Raw genomic sequence first — 15,869 nt, forward strand, 5'->3', positions numbered from 1 at the left:
TGTGCAAAGCAGAAAAAATACCATTCTCACATTTTCTTCAGTTATTGTGCCTTTAATTTGAAAGATGAGTTTCCATGACAGTGCTCCCTTTTGTCTTGCAAATAAGACACGGCACAAGTGTGAGGTCCAATTGTGTTGCTCGGCCGAGAGGAGGAGGATCGTCTGGCGGCCCGGAAAAAAATCTTTCACTTCCCCTGCAAGAGAGTCAATGGCTCCCTTCCTGCTCCCGTCTTTACTGCCCGGGAATAAAGCGCAGTCAAGGGAGGGAGTGGACACAAGCGGAGGCGGAGGTCAGGAGCAGGCCGGTGACCCGCCTTTCTTCTGCTCAAAGTCCTTTTCAGCAGCTTTTTTTCTTAAAAAAAATTCAAAAGACTAAACAAACATAAGTCGTGCGTGAACGCGTGCCACTAGATTAGATCACAAACCACCACGGTGCTGTACAGGCCAACCCAACATGATCAGCCAATGAAGTCACAGCAGCGTGGTCATCGCACCTGTGACCGACATCAGAGCCCAACACACACACACACACACACACACACACACACACACACACACACACACACACACACACACACACACTATTCAAAGAGATTAAAATACACACCATCAGGGAAAAAGGTCGGAAACATTTTTTTGGTGTTTCACAACTCGAGTGTGTACGTATAGAAAAGTGGAATGTGCAAACAGTCAGCGCGTAAAGAAGAGTCTGTGAGTCCAGGCGTTGGGATTCACTCCAAAGGCTCGGCGTCTTCGGTGAAGAGGTCGGCCAGGTCGGCCACCGTCAGCACGGCCGCCTCCGACTGCTTCATGGCTGCGCTGCTGTGGCTGGAGTTGAAGAAATCATTCGTCAGCCCCCTTTGAATCAACCCGTGTTCACTTTAAACGTCTCCAGTGGCGTGTTTAGTGGTTGTCACCTCTTGTCCGCCGTCTTCAGCATTGCCTGCATCCGCTCCTCGATGGTGGATTTGATTAAGAACCGGTGGACGAACGTGGGCCTGGCGGACGCAGGACAGCATGGTGGAGACACAATGCACAGTGAGTAATAATAATAATACTAATAACGGATTTATATAGTGCTTTTCAAGGCACCCAAAGCGCTTTACATTGGACCCATTATTTTCACACTGGTGGTCGTGAGCTACATGTGTAGCCACAGCTGCCCTGGGGCAGACTGACGGAAGCGTGGCAGCCAATCTGCACCAAACGGCCCCTCCGACCACCAACCCAACATCCACTCATCCATTCGTACGAGGCAATGTGGGTGAACTGTCTTGCCCAAGGACACAACGACAGACTTGGATTTGAACCGCCAACCTTTCAGTCATTGGACAATCCGCTCTACCTCCTGAGCTACAGTCGCCACAAAAAAACAAAACTATGTTGAATTTAACTTTACTTATTATTGATAAGAATAAAATAAAGCGTATGCACTAATTCATTTGTATCACTCTTGCTAACAAAGAATACATAAATGGCCCCTTACAAACTGGACCAACAGTCAAAACCTTTTTTTTTTTCTTTATAAAGCAAGAACATTAATAAATAAATGAAAATTAAAGTAACTCAACAACTTTTAGGATCAACCCATTTTCTTTTGATGCGCAATAATTTGTGCCCAATCACGCATTAATGCAGCACTGAGTGCTGATCTGCGCTGTCTCCATGCATCTCTCCGCCTCTTACTTGGTTTGTCCAATGCGGTGAACTCTGCCGATGGCCTGCAGCTCGTGCGCCGGGTTGAGGATGGGCTCCACCAGCAGCACGTGCGTGGCCTCGATGATGTTCAGCCCGTTGGAGCCGGTGTGGAGGGGCAGCAGCAGGATGTTGATCTTTTCGTCATACTTGAAGGAGCACAGGTTCTCCTGGAGAACATGAGCGCTATTTTACCGTGTGTAGGAGAAGTAGGTCTAATGCTTAGGTGCCAAACTCTGGCCCGCAGGCCAAGTTTGGCCCACTGTAATTATATTTGGCCCGCGAGGCAATACAAGATCAGTACTAGAGCTGGCTCGCCTCTATTTTACAGCACATGTACTGCTAATAATACAAATCCCAGAATGCTCTGTGATCAATCAGAACAGGAAGTTGATTGAAGGATATTATTATTGCTTAATTGGTTCCTTGTTCTTATCTTATTTTTAAATGTAATGTTAGCTCGTGGAAATAGGTCACTGTTGAAATTTAAATCAGAAGGCTGCAAATAAAAAAAAGGGCCATACTATTCTTATTTACATTTATTTGAAATTTGACTTTGCATATGTGAAATATTAAGGAAGGTATTACATTTAGGTTTTGCTTGTTTCATATTCAGGTTGAAGCAAAACTTATATGGGTCCATATGAATGTTTATTGTTCTATCTGGAGGAAAAAATGTTCAGTAAATATCAATGCTGGGCAGCAATTTTGTCCAAGTTTTAAATTTCGGCCCTGTACTGTTTGACTCCCCTGGTCTAATGGAACTAGTTGTTACTATTAGACTATTTCGTCTCCTTTTCAAACCTTTGACAGTTGCACAAAATTTCTGGGAAACATTTGATCTGGTGCTTCAGCTTCGATCTAACCTGGAATTTGTGAATTCCGTTGATCTGGGAGAACTCCATGTTGTTGTCGAACAGAGCCTTGGCGATGATGTCCAGGACGCTCAGCCACTGTGCAGACAACATAAGCTCATATTCAGACTCAGCACCTTCGGGGTGAATGTCAGTCCGCTGTTAACGGCTGTCACGTTACCGTGGAGAAGACGAGACACTTGGCCCCGGGGTCCTTCACCTGGATCTTCTTCAGGGTTTTAAGTACGGCCTCCACCTTGGTGGAGTGGCTTCCCTGAGAGGACAGAGGGGGAAAGAAGATGACTATGGCGTCACGTCTGGATCAGCGGGGCCGATCCCGAGTCTCTGGCCGACCTTGACGGGGATGTCCTGGTCCTGGCTGCACGACTGGGCGGTGAACACGTAGGAGATCTCGGTGTGTGACGTGGTCTGCCTGCAAATGGCGCACTTGATGGCACGGCGCCGAGAGCCCACGCTGTACTGCTCCACAATGATGGCGATGCAGCCGTTGCAGAAGCAATGGCCGCAGGTCAGCACCGCCCACTGGTGGACCGGAGAGACAGAGAGAGACAGAAAGAGAGAGAGAGAGAGATGAGAAAGCTCACATGCATCTGCAATAGTAGTGGTTCTCAACCATCTCAGGACCCACATTCTTTTCCTTTTCTTAAAGTCGCTACCCAAATTTATTTCACAAAAAATGAAAAATCTAGCCCACTTTCTTTCATGTAAATTACTTATTGAAATTGTTGAATTGTGTTTCCTGCAAAACAAACACCCAACATTTTCTCTATAAATATCTATATTTAAAAATCCCTTTTAAAAGCCAAAAAAAAACAGCGGCCGCACACACGCAACCCTGTGCAAATTATCCATTTATTTAGCAAGCTTTCAGCCCTTCCAACCTTCTTCAGGCATAGACAAGACAACCAGTGAGTGAGTGTGATGTATACAAAGGGCTTGTGGCCGTCACTTCATCTGATTGTGATAATGCCAGACACCTGTGTAGGCATGGCAGAGGCCAACACAACCTCATGGGCACTGTCGTCCAACTAGGGAACTTGTAGTCCCAAGACAGGTACCGCCTTGCACAGGGTCTAATGAAACCAAGATACAAATACAACATTGCATCCTTACAACGATATAGCCATACATCAATTTTCTTACAATATACACACAGTAAGAAAAAAAAAAAAAAAAAAAAGGAAACTGTCCCCGAAGCCGCAACCTAATCAAAACAGCACCAAGACCCATATTTGGGTTGTGACCCACCAGTTCAGAATCGCTGCTTTATAGAGCTCTGCAAATCACTATATGTAGCCCTCTGTTTGCAGCCTGCTGAAGCTGATGCTTCAGTGGACTTAGGGACAAAAACAAGGCCGGGCCGGAGGGCGGAGCCAACTCCTGGGTGGGGTTGATGTCGAGAAACCTGAGAACAGCATCGGTGAGGTGTAACCCTCCCTCACTGTGACATCACAATGGGCTAGAAGCGCGTTTGTGGATTAAAATTGGAGTAAGTTTGATGGATTTCTTTTTTACACCAAAACACAACAGCACTCTGTATAAGATGGGACCTTTCAGTCGGCAGATCTCACTCACCTCTTGCCCCAGAGGCCGAGCGCAGATGGGACACGGCTCTGGGTTCAGCCCCCCAGTGGACTTGTCTTGAGACTAGAGAAGGAGAAGTTTTTGCGTAAAGTTTTGTTATTTGATGTGAGATGAAACCCAAACCACCGACCGCGCATCACAAGTCACCTTCTCCAGGTTGGTGAGGTAGAGAAACTGGCCGAGCTTCTTTTGCAGTTGAGACTTGGCCACCGCCTGGTCGTTGAGCAGCTTGACTCTGTTCTGCTCCACCTGGAAGCAAAACAAGTGGAGGTCGGAGGTCAGGAATGCAGTAAAAATAGTCCGCCGGGATATTACATCCTGGGAGACAACACAGCGGCAAAACAATGGCACCGGGTCAAGGAGGAGACGCGCAACAGGCTCAAAGCTGGAAGACAAAACAGAGTTCAGCAAGCAAAGTCAAAGACTTATGAATAAGGGAGTCAGTATTGTTAATTTTTTGTATTTTCATTTGTATTTGTCACTGTAATGTTATTTCTTCTGACCTGCCACAGACTGCAGATGGAAAGTAGCCTTTGGCTAATTCTGACATATTTACATTTAAATGTTCATTAATATGCACTGTCCCTTTAAGGGGAAAAAAAGTTCAAAGATGTCAAGACATTTTTGCAAAGATTTCTTTTTTTGCATTGCATTTTGCATTCGCAGGCTGACTGGAGCTTTTAACTGAATGAGAACTGAAAATCTCAAGACACATTTGCTTTGGAATCACTGCAAAATGGTGTATTATAATGCATCTCATGCATACACATTGTGTATGTCATCTTTTGATTTTTAACACAAAATGAACATAAATTAAATGCTTATTCATGGGGCCCAACATGTTGTACGGCGGTATAGTTCAGTCAAAGTGAAGCACAGCAGTGCGCCTCGTCCCACTGGTGTAAACAAGAGAAACGCCACGTGACAGGAATCTGTTACTGGCCTCGTGAGGCTCGATGATGTGCAGCAGCTTCGGCTTGGGCTCGTCGGGCAGACGCACACGCAGCCTCTCCGTGGCCATTCCCAGCTCGTCGATGGCCGAGACGTGATTCCGCAGCACCATCCAGTACTCGTGCAGCACCTGAGGAGAGGCAGGGGAGGCTCTCACCATCACCATCACCCATAGAATTGCGCAAAACCTAAATATCGCCATAAAAAAATGGCGCCTACATTTTGAAAAACCTCTCAAATATTCAAATATCACTGAAAGGTTTTTACGCTCTCATAAGGTGCTTTGTCAGACCTATCGATATAGAGGTATATCGCAAAAGTGGTGGAAACATTTTTTTTCGCATTTATACTTCACCGGACGTGACGTATGGGGTCATGTGACCAGTTCATGTCAAGTGAAAATAATGCATTATGTTTGGACGGAGAAGGAGACGGAATATTTTTTACAAGTAATCAAAGAGAAAATAGAACAACCATTCATGACAGCAAGCAACATTGAAATGCAGATTTATCGCAAAATGTTTTGTAGCTCCAAATTTTCCGGGAATTAGGTTTTTGCGCTTCAAACCCTTCAATGGAAACACCTGCAAATCGCAATTGTACTTGTTTATCAAAATTATCAAAATACTTTAGAAATATCGCTTTTATTTTGCGAAAAATGGTCATGGAAACGATTTTGGATGGATTTTTTTCCTTTCTTTTTCCTCATTTCTGCGTAGGTTTTGGACGTCGCCGCTGACCTTGTACTCCTTTTTCCAATTTTCAAACAGCTCCATGAAGGTGTTGCCCTCCTCCACCAGCTCCGGGTCCAGGCGCTTCAACTTGGCAAAGGCCAGGATGGCTTTCAGCGTGCGCTCCATCTCGCTGGCCGCCCACAGACCTCGGCTGGTGGTGGGCAGGCGGTCGTCCACCAGGCCCTCCTCGTCCTCGATCATCTCTTCAAAGATGGCCGTTTGGCCCTTCACCCTGTCGGCGGGAGGGGGGTTAAAGAAAGACAAAAATCCTGACGAATCCCCGAAGGAAACTCGTAACCGTAAGACGTTCCTGCACTTACGTGTGAGAAAACAACTTGGACTCGTAGTCGGTGAAAAGTTCGTCCGCCTTGCAGAAAACGCAGCTGAGAGGCAAAAGAGAGAGAGCGCCGTGATGTAATTCAAGGCGTGGATGCAGTGAAATCTAACTGCACGTTGCTGTCAAGACGCCTCACTTGTTCAGCGGCAGCCTCACTGGCCTGAGGTGACAGATGGTGACCTCGTCAATGACAGCCTGCGAGGCGGGACCTTCCAGGCTCTTCACGGCGTCCTGCACCGTCTTCTGGGATTTGGTCAGGTCCTGCATCTGCGTCGTGAGGATAAACTGCAGGCCGCAGGCGTCACGGAACCTGCAGGATTCCAAATTTGCCTTTTTTTTTTCTCTCTCCAAGGTCGTAAGATTAACATTTATTTTTTTCTGTCATTGATTTTCTGCTCACTTGTCTGCCATGGAGAGCTTGTGGGCCTGCTGTTTGTAGCTGCACGTGAGCTCATTCTTGACGCGGGACACCAGGTCGTCGTCGTACGAGCTCCGGATGGCCCTCTGGATCACGTCCAGCCACCAAGGGGTGTTCAACTTAACCTGCACAGAGAAGACAATTTTCGTATATATTTTTTCTATGAAACGTGCCAGTTGTTTTTGTTCAGTTCTTGAACTACTTCAAGTTGAAATGCAGGGTTCAGGCAAATATTCAGATTCTATAATTCAACACTGACTGCATCATAAGATACTATGGTTACTCATATTTCTGAGGTGCGCCAGGCAAGTTGTCTCACTAGTAGATAGACGTTTTTTTTTTTACTCACTTTGCGCTTTAACTCTTTGCCATTCTGAAGCACTGGCTGCAGATTCCGATAAGCGTCGGCAACCTCAGAGTCGTACTTGGTCATGTAGTGCTGTCGCAGCTGCTCCGCCTGCAAAAACAGAATTGAACAAACAAACAAATACATTTTCATACAAAGTACAAATTTTATTTTGGAGCAAACGTGCATGAGAGAAAATGCTTGTGAATGACCTCCTCAGTCAACCGGTCGTCTCTCAGTGTGGGGGGGATCCCTGGGTGTTTTGCACTCAGCAGCTCCATCAAATTGTGGGTGGCATGAAGCCTCTGTTTTACAACAATGGCAAAAAAAAAAAATACATGCAAGCACCCACTTTAGCAAGATATTAGAAACAATTCTTGGAAAACATGAAAAAGGATCCTACACATGTATAATCTAATTCCTTTCATACGCAGTCTTCTGTCGAGCCGCAGATGCCGGATCTCGTAATCGAAACCATTCATATGCAAATGGAGAACGTGGAAAGAGGCGTGAATGGGCAGAGGCCGCGCACCTGTAATGAATCCGTTTTCAGCCGGCCTTTGTGCTCCTCTGATGAGCGAAGCACTTCCCTATACATCTCCACCGCCTCGACAAACTCATCTGCAAGCAGGAAAAGGGAAACCGGGGTTATTAGCGAGACTAATTAGTTCCTGTCACATGTGGGATTAATGAGGCGCGCAACACCAACCGGCCCGAGTGCACTCGCCCGCAATTTATACATATGTTACGTGTGAAAGCAGCAGCCGCAACAAAGCAGCTTGTGACCGAGAACGTGGACGGTTTCAGTTGGAAGGGATTCCCATGGGAAAGTGGCGGCAGAGCTAAAGAGCAGCAAGTGAGGACTTTTACTTCTGATGATGTGGATTCCAGCTAGGCCGTTGAGTGCGCACACCAATTGTCTGTGGGCTTCTTCACACTCCACTCGACATTTCTTCTGCAGCGACTTGAGGAGCTCCTCCATGGTCATGGTGCTGCGGGCAAAGAGGTGCAACAAAGACGCTCAACGAAAAAACAAAACAAAACAAAACACACACACACACACACCCTCTAAATCAGCATATATGCAGCCCGGCAAGCTAGCTCAGCTCAATTAATGCTACACATGCAATAATGTCAGGGGTGGGAATCGCTAGGTACCCGATGATTCAATTCAATTCCCATCGATTCAGAGGGCTATGATGCAATTAATCGCGATTAATCGAGAATCGCGATTCATCATGATTCACATGCATTTACACACACACACACACATATATATATCACATATATTCACACACATCTATTCACACACACATATATATATGTGTGTGTGTAAATGTATGTGAATCATGATGAATCGCGATTCTCGATTATATAATATATATCATATATATATATATATATACGGATATATCCCACTCTACCTTTTCTGCAGAGGCAGGAACTCTCCCCTTACGGCCTGCGGGTGGCAGCAGGCCTGCCGCAGCCGCAGTAGCGGGCACAGGATGGTGTTGACGGTGCGTCGGTCCAGGCTGCCGAGTTTCAGGCTCCAGTCAGAGATCTTCCTGAGTTTGTGCAGCGCGTCCTGGGAGCAGACCTCGTGCTGCCGGTGGTAGAAGTGGCCCTCGACGGGGGAGAAGTGCAGCCAGTGGGTCTCCTCGGTCTGCGGCGGGATCTGGATCTGGAGTGAAAACACAAGAAGAGACAGAGAGAGGGCTGCATTTTTGCAAATGTGATGCAACTTGCGTGGGTGTATTTAAATGTATTTACACGTGTGTACACATGTATATATTATATATGTATATATTATATAGGTAATAATGGTCAGAATAAATTGTCTTATTTGGTATTAGATTTCTGGTGCTTGTATGTGATGCTGTAATTTTGTACTGTAATATACAAAATATCCAAATGTATAGGATGTATATAATATTTATAACATAGTTTTGATGCTTTTCAATACAGGAACGTGTTTGTAAGAATGGGTAATAGTGTGCATAACATTTGCAATGTTTATATATAGCTTATTACACTTAAAGAATAATGTGATAATGGTGTATATTTTGGTACTTGTATGGGTACAGTAATATTGTACTATTGTACTAATATATTGTAATATGTGGTATTCGTGTGTATAATACTTAAATGTTAATATATAGTATGTGGAATATGGTAATTAGTGTATATTTATAGTGTACTAATTACATAGTGTAATATAATGGTAATATAATTGTAGTAATGTGGTAGTTGATGGCTTTCCGAGCATATTTAAGTTTCTGGATATTTGTTTTCTTTTGAGTATTAGGCTTGCATTTTTTTTTTTTTTTTTTTTTTTTTTTCTCATTTTATTTACGGTATTTGTGGATTATTTTTTATGCTCGAATAAATAATTCAATTCAATTCAAATTCAATTCAACTTTATACAAAGCAGGGACCTAACCGAGCATAACATGGGGGCCCCTCAAACCTCTGAGGTAACAGCAGAGAAATGAAGCGCTGGCTGCGGTCTTACCTGATCGATGACGTCTTTTTTGGCCGATCGCCACAGTATCTGGGCAATCACGCTGTACAGCAGCTCGGTGTTCCCGCGGCGGTATGGCCGATAGAGCAGCTGGTCCCACCAGTGTTTGACCCAGTACGGATCCAACCCCAGGAAAAGCACAAGGCCGTAAAGATCTGCGCACACATCAGTGGAAAATGCCATTTGTAGCTTCAATGCACCCTGGATTGTCTTCTAACAGAGGCTTTTTTTTCAAATTCAGAAACACTTGAGTGTGCAAATGCGTGTGAGTTAGCGTTACCCTCTAAGCCTCTCTGGACAGGGGTCCCACTGACACACCAGCGGTTGACGGATGCCAGACGAAGAGCCATCTCAGCAGCCTGTCAGAACAGCCAAAAAGTTCAAAATCAAACGGACAAAACCGACACGGCTATGAACTCTCCGACGCAGCGCCGTTTTTTTCCACTTGGTCTTGCCTTCGCCGTGGGACACTCCACCATCTGGGCCTCGTCCAGACAGATGCGCCACCACTCCACGGCCACCAGGGGGCTGGGTATGGCCATGTAGCGCTTCTGGTTGCGGAAGCGCCGGCCATCCTTGCTGTTGCTGTGGGGGATGTCGACGTAGTTGAGCTCCGAGCGCAGCACGTCGTAGGTGGTGATGACCACGTCCTGCTCGGCCAGCATGTGCGGCTGGATGAAGCCGTGCTTCTTCACGCCCTGATAGACCTGTCGCAAAAAAGTGTAATGTTATCAGACTTTTTGCATTTAAACACTGTGGATAAGTGATGTGCAGTTGTGTTGCTCTAAAATATAAAATGACAAAAATCTATTTTATTAATGAAAAATTCACTGTAAAAATTATTATCCTGTCAATGAATTTTTCAGAAAAATCCCATCTTTTCCTCGCTTATTCCACTTTTCAGATGTTTATGCGAAAGCACAAACGAATGGGCTCTTTGTGAAGTCACAAAGGGCAACAATAAACCCTCTCCCAGCTTTGTGACAACACCACCAGTCAGTCCTTGACTACGCCCTCTGAAATGAAGCCAAAACCCTGCTTTTTTTTTTTGCAGATGGCTGTAAACAGCGGGCTGAATATCTTGTTTCTATTCTGCTCCACTGGAATCCAGAATCCTGAAAGGGAGACTTTTGAATTAGAGCCACTAATTGTGTAGTATATTACTTGTGTAATATGGTAAATTAATTGTAGTAATGTGGGTGGTAGTTGATGATGTTTAATAGCTGCATATAATATCTTGTTTTCAATGCATTTCGATGAAGACAGAAAGGAGATGCAGGTAAAAGGATATTTGTTTTCTTTGAATGTTAGGCTTGTATATTTTTTCTCTTTTCTTTTTCTTATTTTATTTACAGTATTTGTGAGGTGTAAATCAAGAATTCAACTAAATTCAAATTCAATTCAACTTTATATAAAGCAGGGACTTCGCCGAAAATAATATGGGACCCTTCAAACAGCAGAGGTAACAGCAGAGAAATGAAGCGCTGTCTGTGGTCTGACCTTCAGGTTGCCTGAACCTATAACATCTCGTTTTTAATGCATTTTGTTTTTATTCTGTTCCGTTAGAGTCCAAAATCCTTACAGGGAGACTTTTGAATTAGAGACACCAAAATGAAGCCATCCTTTAAAGATTCGATTCTAAAATAAAAGCAGAAGTGCTCTCACCAGCACCCGCAGCGAGGAGGACCTGATGTGCCGGTTGATCTCCTCCACCCACTGGTGGCAGATGGAGCTGGGCGAGATGATGAGGGTGGCGCCGGTGGAGACGGGCTTCATGGCCACCAGGCAGTGAGGGCAGTAGAAGGGCGTGGTCTCCAGGCTCTCCTCCTTGTAGTTGACGCACTTGGCGTGCTGCCACAGCTGGCAGTTCATGCACTGCACGCGGGCCTTGTAGTCCACGATGCCCAGCTCGCCGCAGATGCACTCGAAACGATAGTCGGGGGTGTTGAAGGGCACCACGGACGCTCTGGTGGGGTTCTGAGTCTCCTCCGGAGGAGGCTCCGCTGGCAGGTGTGCAGCGTCGCAGTGATCGTGCGAGGAACCCAGCGAGTCGCCGGACTGGTCCGCTCTGGCCTTGGCGCTCGGGTCCCACGCCTCCTCCGGTTTTCCGTCCTCTTGCGTCTCTCCATCAGACCTGGCAGCGAACTGGTCGTCGCCCTCGGCGAGGGAGCTCTGCAGAGCCGCTTCCGCTTTGTCTTTGGCTCGCCTGTGAGACGTTTTCCTCGGCGTGCTCTCTGCGTTCTTGCAATTCTAGCGGAAGGAAAAGAAGAAAGCAGACGTTGAACGTTAAAAAATAACAACAATAAACCGAGAACGTTGTTTGTTGCATTTCACGTCAAATCGGAGGCTCTTTATTCTTACAAACTTGGACGGCGATGTTGACATCTTCTTGGTCTCTTTATACTTCTTGCCCAGCCGAAACGAGCCTGCCAAGCCGCGACCTTTGACCTGGTTGACCAGCCCTTCGCTGATCAGCTTCGCCAGAGTCTTCCTGATGTGGGTGCGATTCTTCAGGAGGTCGTAGCCGTAGGTGGCTCTTATGTAGGTGAAGATGGCGTTGTTGGAGGCCCCTTTGCCCGTTCTCATCTCCTTGATTGCAGTGAGGAGCATGACACGCACAGCTGCACAAAGAAAAACAAGGACAAGTGAGTTACGGAGTAACGCCACAGGGAGGAGGGGGAGGATAAGTAAGCAAAGTACCTGGGTACGACACTTTCAATTTCGGCTGCACTTCAGTCTTGGGGACGACTGTCTTTCTCTCAAGAGGGGGAGGAGGCACAAAATAATTGACAGATTTTCCCTACAACGTGAAAAGGGACAAAAAAAATAACACATCAGACGCAGGAAGTTTTGCTTCTATGGCTGAAATAACCTTGCATGCGTGACAGTGACTGATTACAGTTAATGTGAAATCAGTAAAAACCCTCACCGCGGGCAGAGTGAGGGCCTCCTGCTCCACGTTCTGTCTGCTGTGAAACAGGATAAGGGCAAGAACCTCCACCGTCTTGCCCAGCCCCATCTCGTCAGCCAGGATGCCTCCAGGCCACTCCACACCGGCCAGGGGGAATTCTCGGATCAAGCTGGACAAAGCATTAGAACAATGACATGTTGGTGGCGCTCCGATAAAATTTGATAGACTTTGACTGAGGGTGCAGCTTGGTCTAAGTCAGGGGTCGGCAACCTGCGGCTCTCTTTAGCGTTGGAAAAACAACAACAACAACCTAATAACACGGAAATACATTTTAGACATTTTTCTGGCCCTGTTTACAAAGTGAGCATGTTAAGAAAAACATTTGAATAAAAAGCGATTACACAAAGCTGTCTCCAAAAGAAAACTTACGCCAGCACTTATGTGGCGCTGTGGTTTCACTCCCTGAAGGCGGAAGAAGAAGAAGACCTGAGGCCCGGTGTATTTAAAGAGGTAGCAGCTCGCTAACATAGCACGGCGAAGACGGCAAAGAACGCACGCAAAAAGACGGTGTGGATAGACGACAAAGCTACTTACTTACTACCTCCGCCATCTTTGCGTCGTATCCACAGAGGTATTTGCGCTAACGATGTGCAGGTGAAAAAAACGCCCAGAAATGCGGCACCCGATGAGTCAGAAGTGCAAATTGCGCTCTGGCAACCCTGCCGCATTTTGCGATCTGGATCGTCAGATGTTGGAACGTTGGAACGAAACGTCAATCGCCAGACGTCTAATATCCGACAAAACGTTTAATTTACATGCACATTGGCTTTCTCCCCGAACTCCCGCCAAGAAAGAGACAGTTGCAAAAATCCCCACAGCTCTGTCACCCTCTTAAAGGGGCAGAATGCTAAGCAATATATTTGAAATAAAACAAGTCTGGTAAAATTACAAGGATTACATTCCTTACCAGCCTGTAAAAGGGTTGTAGAATAACTTCTTCCCGCAAAGTGTGATCAGCTCCCTCCAGAGAAAATGCAGCGTTTGTTCTGGAGGGAAAATACAAAACATCAGCTGGACAGAAAAGGTGAAAAGTGACTCTAGAACCCGCCACAGGCGACATTTTATCAATACCTTGTGGTGACGTGATCCTGAACTTCTCTCTCCTCAGCATCCAGTTGACAGCCTGCCTCTGGTAGGGTCTGAGGACGGGGATGAGCGCCTTGTGCTGCACGTCGTACGTCTCCTCCTGGCTCACACTCTGGTGCAGGTGCCTCACAGAGTCGTACAGCTCCTCCACGTTTTGCCTCTCCAGGTCTGTGTCACATTCCTCCTCCTCATTCTCTACGACCTCTACGCAGTGACGGCAGGGGGGAAATCAAGATTATTGGAAGCTCGTACTGCCTGGGAACACCAAACTGGACCAGACACCCACCAGGTATGACAAAATCATAGAAGTATTCCAGAAGTTTCTGCATCAGTTGATTGGCTTTCTTTAGTCGGGAATTTCCCTCGCTGAGGAACTCTGGCATGCCCAGCCCAGCCTCCAGCACATAAATGCCAACCTGCCAAACAAAAAAGATTTTTTTTTTTTTTTTTTTTCTTAAGTTCAACTAAATGTTTAAAACAGCATGCATCCACTTGAGGACACACTAGCGACACACATGTGTTTGATACAATAGATCTACTGTTGTGTTTACTGGTTTGCTAACAGTATCGCCAGTGGCTGGATGTCTTCATACCTTGACCGAACCTTCTTCCTCCTGATGGCAGAGCTGCACCACCCTCCTCTTCTGCATCCAGTCCAGGTCCTCCAGTGGAACCGCACTCAGGCTGCACACGGCCGTGCACGTGCTGTCCTCATCTGGCTTCCACTGTATCCCGGCGCCGTCATCACAGCTGCTGTAAGTGGCGCACAATTGGGCGCCCACCCTGTGCAGGACGAATGCCCTCTGTTGACAGTTTGTTGGGGTCCGAGCCAGTCGGACGCTGAACTCGCCAATCAGCGCTTTCCAGACGTGGGCCAGCTTTGAGGCCGGTTCCACGGTGAGGGCCAGGGTGGCTGAGGCTGCGGCGGCATCGGACGACGTGCCGGGAAGCTCCTCTGCAAAGTGGACTGACGAACGTGCAGCATCTGCAGAGGCTGCTGCAAAGAAGGAGCTCCCGGCGCAAGTATCGTCGGGAAGAAGGGAGCACGTTGGAATTGGATCCTCTTCCGGGACGCCCTCGGCCTTGCAGTCCTCCAGCATGTTCCAGTTCAACCTCTTCTTGTCTTCCTCGTCCACCCTCACTGGAGGGGCCCTCTTCCTTCGGCTGCTCATGGTGCACCTGTGAACATGCATGCAGTCAATGGATCTGGTGCCACTGTGTCACACGACATGAAAAATAATTAGAAGAAAGCTCTTAAAGCATCTAACGTACTGGTGTGACGTCACGGTTCATAAGACAAGGAAGTTACAAAGGGAAAACTCGTCGTTAATTAAACAACATTAATATAAACCTGATTTCACTTTTGAGTTGGGTTTCCCTACGTGCAACAAAGTAAATGACGGTTGTGATCCCGTCACCTTGTTTTGCCCAGGGAGGAATACTGAAATCATCAACATCCATGTTTAAATGAGCATTATAAGTCAAAATAAAAACAACTTGGCGGTTCTGAGGATCTGAAGACTGTTAGCTTGAGACGGGAAAGTAGTTATACATCCGACCGTTTATAGTGTAGCTCAATGTGTCAATTCAATGTCTGAACTTATCTCAACTAAATGTAGATTAATATATAATATCGGCCAACAGATCTTTGCTATAGGCAAGTCATCAGTATCGTCTCAAAGCACAGTTCGTCTCTGGGCAGATACACAATGAAGACAAAGGCTGCTTCCTGTTGATAAGCGAAATAAAAATGAGCACAATTACTGTTGCGAGGTTCCGGCACAGTTTGCTGCTTTTCTATCGACACCCCCGACGATATTCTTTCATCCCAGCAGCACCGGACGATCACGCCAGTGTGCACCAAAACAGACTTCTCTTGCCGACCGGAGCGCTGGTAGTCGCCATTTTCAAAACAGGAAGTGACATCAAATTTACTTTCATACTTTATATTGCATTCTCATCGTAATTATTTTGGAAGTAGAATGTACTTCATCGTAAAGTAAAGAAAAACTCGAATAGGTAAGAAATTATTATTTGAAAAATTATACTCATCGAGGAAAAAAAACTTCGATAAATACAGAAAAAAATATAAAAAAATATATATCTGATATTCTTGGTCTTTCTCGAATTTACACCAGAATCAAAAACCATAAACTATATATATATATCTTTTTTTTTTTTTAAAGCAAATTCAAAGGATTAAAATGAAACAAAGCAAAAACACTATCGCGTCTATAAGTAGATGTAGCGGCTCATAATGGCCACACGACGGCGGCAGAGTCCGATCTTAGCAACGGTAAACTGCAGTTGTTCCACGTCGGTCACTGACCGAAACGACCCTCATGTTAAAG

The 15,869-nt window shown here is 46.0% G+C and overlaps 1 protein-coding gene across 3 annotated transcripts; it reads right to left on the minus strand.

The window, feature by feature from the left end:
• Window positions 1–31: 31 nt before the first annotated feature.
• On the minus strand, window positions 32–15,420 carry shprh (SNF2 histone linker PHD RING helicase). Of its 3 annotated transcripts, XM_076023245.1 has the most exons (30): window positions 15,283–15,420; window positions 14,112–14,697; window positions 13,805–13,934; window positions 13,504–13,722; window positions 13,340–13,418; window positions 12,391–12,541; window positions 12,162–12,261; window positions 11,823–12,082; window positions 11,127–11,711; window positions 9,917–10,168; window positions 9,742–9,820; window positions 9,453–9,616; window positions 8,365–8,621; window positions 7,811–7,932; window positions 7,473–7,561; window positions 7,153–7,245; window positions 6,944–7,051; window positions 6,577–6,719; window positions 6,313–6,486; window positions 6,160–6,222; window positions 5,846–6,071; window positions 5,098–5,235; window positions 4,302–4,403; window positions 4,146–4,217; window positions 2,904–3,092; window positions 2,731–2,823; window positions 2,562–2,648; window positions 1,687–1,865; window positions 918–998; window positions 32–828 (listed from the first exon to the last, which is right to left on the minus strand). In XM_076023245.1, exons 2-30 carry the CDS (start codon window positions 14,688–14,690, stop codon window positions 732–734), a joined length of 4,911 nt encoding a protein of 1,636 aa, XP_075879360.1. In that variant the 5' UTR covers window positions 14,691–14,697; window positions 15,283–15,420; the 3' UTR covers window positions 32–731. The 3 variants fall into 3 exon arrangements, 1 of the variants encoding a protein (XP_075879360.1); XR_012926401.1 differs by lacking the exons at window positions 32–828; window positions 918–998; window positions 1,687–1,865; window positions 2,562–2,648; window positions 2,731–2,823 and adding an exon at window positions 3,500–3,643 and having other exon boundaries at window positions 2,952–3,092; XR_012926400.1 differs by lacking the exons at window positions 32–828; window positions 918–998; window positions 1,687–1,865; window positions 2,562–2,648; window positions 2,731–2,823 and adding an exon at window positions 3,548–3,643 and having other exon boundaries at window positions 2,955–3,092.
• Between the last annotated feature and the right edge of the window lie 449 nt (window positions 15,421–15,869).

This window comes from Nelusetta ayraudi, unplaced genomic scaffold (genome assembly GCF_046127955.1).
Source record: "Nelusetta ayraudi isolate G7.1 ecotype Tasmania unplaced genomic scaffold, CSIRO-AGI_Nayr_v1 ptg000015l, whole genome shotgun sequence".
NCBI lineage: Eukaryota > Metazoa > Chordata > Actinopteri > Tetraodontiformes > Monacanthidae > Nelusetta > Nelusetta ayraudi.